This window comes from Hippocampus comes, unplaced genomic scaffold, assembly GCF_001891065.2.
Source record: "Hippocampus comes isolate QL1 unplaced genomic scaffold, H_comes_QL1_v1.1 scaffold189, whole genome shotgun sequence".
Lineage (NCBI taxonomy): Eukaryota > Metazoa > Chordata > Actinopteri > Syngnathiformes > Syngnathidae > Hippocampus > Hippocampus comes.
Window position 1 is genome coordinate 429,470 of NW_017804802.1, and position 2,448 is coordinate 431,917.

Sequence of the window (2,448 nt, forward strand, 5' to 3'; positions counted from 1 at the left end):
GCGGGGCTGCCGCTCAGCCCGCCGCGCTCTTCTTCTTGAGACGGCAAACCTGCAGCGCCTCTGCTGGTCGCGGCCAAGTAGTGCACCCCGGTGGCCATTTCCATCTTTGGCACTGGTCGAGCGATTGGTCCAAAATGTTCGGAGGAGTAGTGCACGCGCGACGTTCGCCCAAGCCTCCATTTCTCCGCTCGCTGAAAAACGGGACCCCTGTTTTGCGTGTCATTCATAAGTGTCTCATTAAGGGCAAGGATGTTAGCTCAATGCTAACTGTACATGTCCAGTTGTTAGCATTGAGCTCACAGGTGGACGCAAAGAATGTTCGTCTTGTGCTGACCTTACTCATGAGCTCGTTAGCGTTGAGGTAAGAGATCCGTGCCGGGAAGGTTAGCATTGAGCTAACAGAAAGAGGCTCACGATGTTAGCTTTAAGCTCACGTCAACCAAGGTGAGCAGTGAAATGTCAACGATCGAGCGCATGCTCGGAATGTTAGCCTCGAGCCCGATAGATTGTTAGCGTTGAGCGAACAGCGTGTATTCGCAGTGAGATCGCGGGCGCTTGGCCCACTTTTTCGAAGATTCCCCATTTGACTTTGTCGCGCTTCCCAGGCAAATGTTGAGCGGTGTCTTTTTCGATCCCTGCCGACTTTGACGCTGTCGTCCTCCAGAGCGCGACATCAAGGTGGTGCGTCCGCTGTACAGCGTGGAGGTCACGGAGACGGAGACGGCCAAGTTTGAGACGGAGATTTCCGAGGACGATGTCCCGGGACACTGGAAGCTGAAAGGAGAAGCGTTGCAGCAGTCGGCCGTGAGCGCTCGTCTTTTGTTCACGTTCACAAATTCACTTCAAAGGAACGGAAAAGCCGCTTTTACTTTCCTGCACTTCTTGAAAACGCGCCAAAATAAGAAGAATGAGAACAATCCACTGCATCGCTTTGTGCGCGCGTGTTGTCCACCCCACGACACACACGGGCGGATGACGCTAATAACTTTGACATTTGGACCGTTTGTCTGCCGTCCGTCAGGATGTGGAAATCAAGGCGGAGGGCCCCAAACATCTTCTGATCCTCTACAACGTGCGCATGGACATGGCGGGAGGTGTGGAGTTCTCAGCGGGCAACGCCAAATCAAACGCTCAGCTGCGAGTGAAAGGTGAGCGCGCCGGGCAGTCACGGCGGGCGGGCGGGCGCCGCGTTATCCGCAGCGATTGGACGCTGAGGCGCGCCCTCGCTCTCCTCAGCTCGAGTCATACGCCTCCTGCGGCCGCTGAAGGACGTGACGGTGACGGCCGGGGAGACGGCCGCCTTCCGCTGCGAGCTGTCCTACGAAGGCATTGTCGTCGACTGGTTCCTGGCGGGGAACAAGATGGAGGCCGGCGAGCGGGTAGGACCTCGCGCCTATTATTTCGGGGGGGGGGGGTTGTTGTTTTTTTTTTTTCCCCCCATTCCTTTTTCTTGTCAACCGACGCGATGTCAAAGGCGTTTCCATGTGCGCCCAAGTTCAAAATAGCCTCACCTCTGACTGGCCCTCGAGGCTCCCTCCCTAATATGGAGCTTCAGCCGCCAGGAGGTCCAAAGCCTTTTGCGCAGTTGGCCTCATCCGCTCCAAGCTCGCTTGGGACATTCTTGGAAGGGGCTTCTTTCAGACCCTTTCACCTGAAAGCTTCATGTCCCGTTTTAAGCTTCAACCACCAAGTTTGAAGTTCAAGTGGAAGCGAAAACTCCCGTTGGAGGGTGAAGCCCACTTCCGGATGAATTCACCTTATTTCTTGACGTGGCTTTCTCAATTCTGGATTGAAATAGTCTCACTCGAGTCCTCGTCTGGAGTTAAATGAAGGAAGACTCGAGCTTTTCCGAGGTCTCAAATGAGCTTGAAATGAAGGCCGGCCCGGGGCGGGATGAACTTGACCGCGAAGGCCGAACGCTTCGCCGCCAAGGGTGAAAACGTAAAGACGAGGCAGGCCCAATAGATAGACCAGTATCACGCAATGGATACAGACGTCACAAATAAGAACACGGCCGGCCGGGTTTGATGTTCATGTTAAAATGCAAACCCGAACTTGACACGTTTTCACTCCCTGTCACGTGACGTTGAGTCGAAGCCATTTTGGTTTTCCGGCCTTCAGGCCAGATGGCCGTTTGCATCAGAGCCGCCACGGCCGCCGTCTTCCGGTCGGGTGATGCGCTTTTTTTTTTTTTTTTAGTTGTCCGAAGGTCCGCCCGGTACGTCGGCAAACGAGAAACGCCCGCCGTGACTCTCATTGTTGGCTTCCCGCAGGTGAAGATTCAAAGAGACGGCCGAATTCACGCTCTGACGGTCGGGGATGTGAAGCTGTCGGAGGCGGGCCAAGTCAGATTGACCGCCAAGGATTTCCAGACTCGGGCGCAGCTGATCGTCAGAGGTGAGCTCCCGGCGCCGGGCTCCGCCGTCCCCTTCGCGCTCCGCGCTCACG

The 2,448-nt window shown here is 55.7% G+C and overlaps 1 protein-coding gene across 1 annotated transcript in view; it reads left to right on the plus strand.

Annotated features, from left to right (window-relative positions):
• The first annotated feature begins 668 nt into the window (after positions 1 to 668).
• The window catches only part of ttn.1 (titin, tandem duplicate 1), an 83,186-nt gene continuing 81,406 nt past the window's right edge, over positions 669 to 2,448 (plus strand). Inside the window, exons 1-4 of the mRNA XM_019895048.1 lie at positions 669 to 804; positions 1,022 to 1,148; positions 1,237 to 1,379; positions 2,274 to 2,397. Of these exons, the coding sequence (XP_019750607.1) occupies positions 1,079 to 1,148; positions 1,237 to 1,379; positions 2,274 to 2,397 (337 nt within the window). The 5' untranslated portion in view covers positions 669 to 804; positions 1,022 to 1,078. The remainder of the gene's footprint in view (positions 805 to 1,021; positions 1,149 to 1,236; positions 1,380 to 2,273; positions 2,398 to 2,448) is intronic.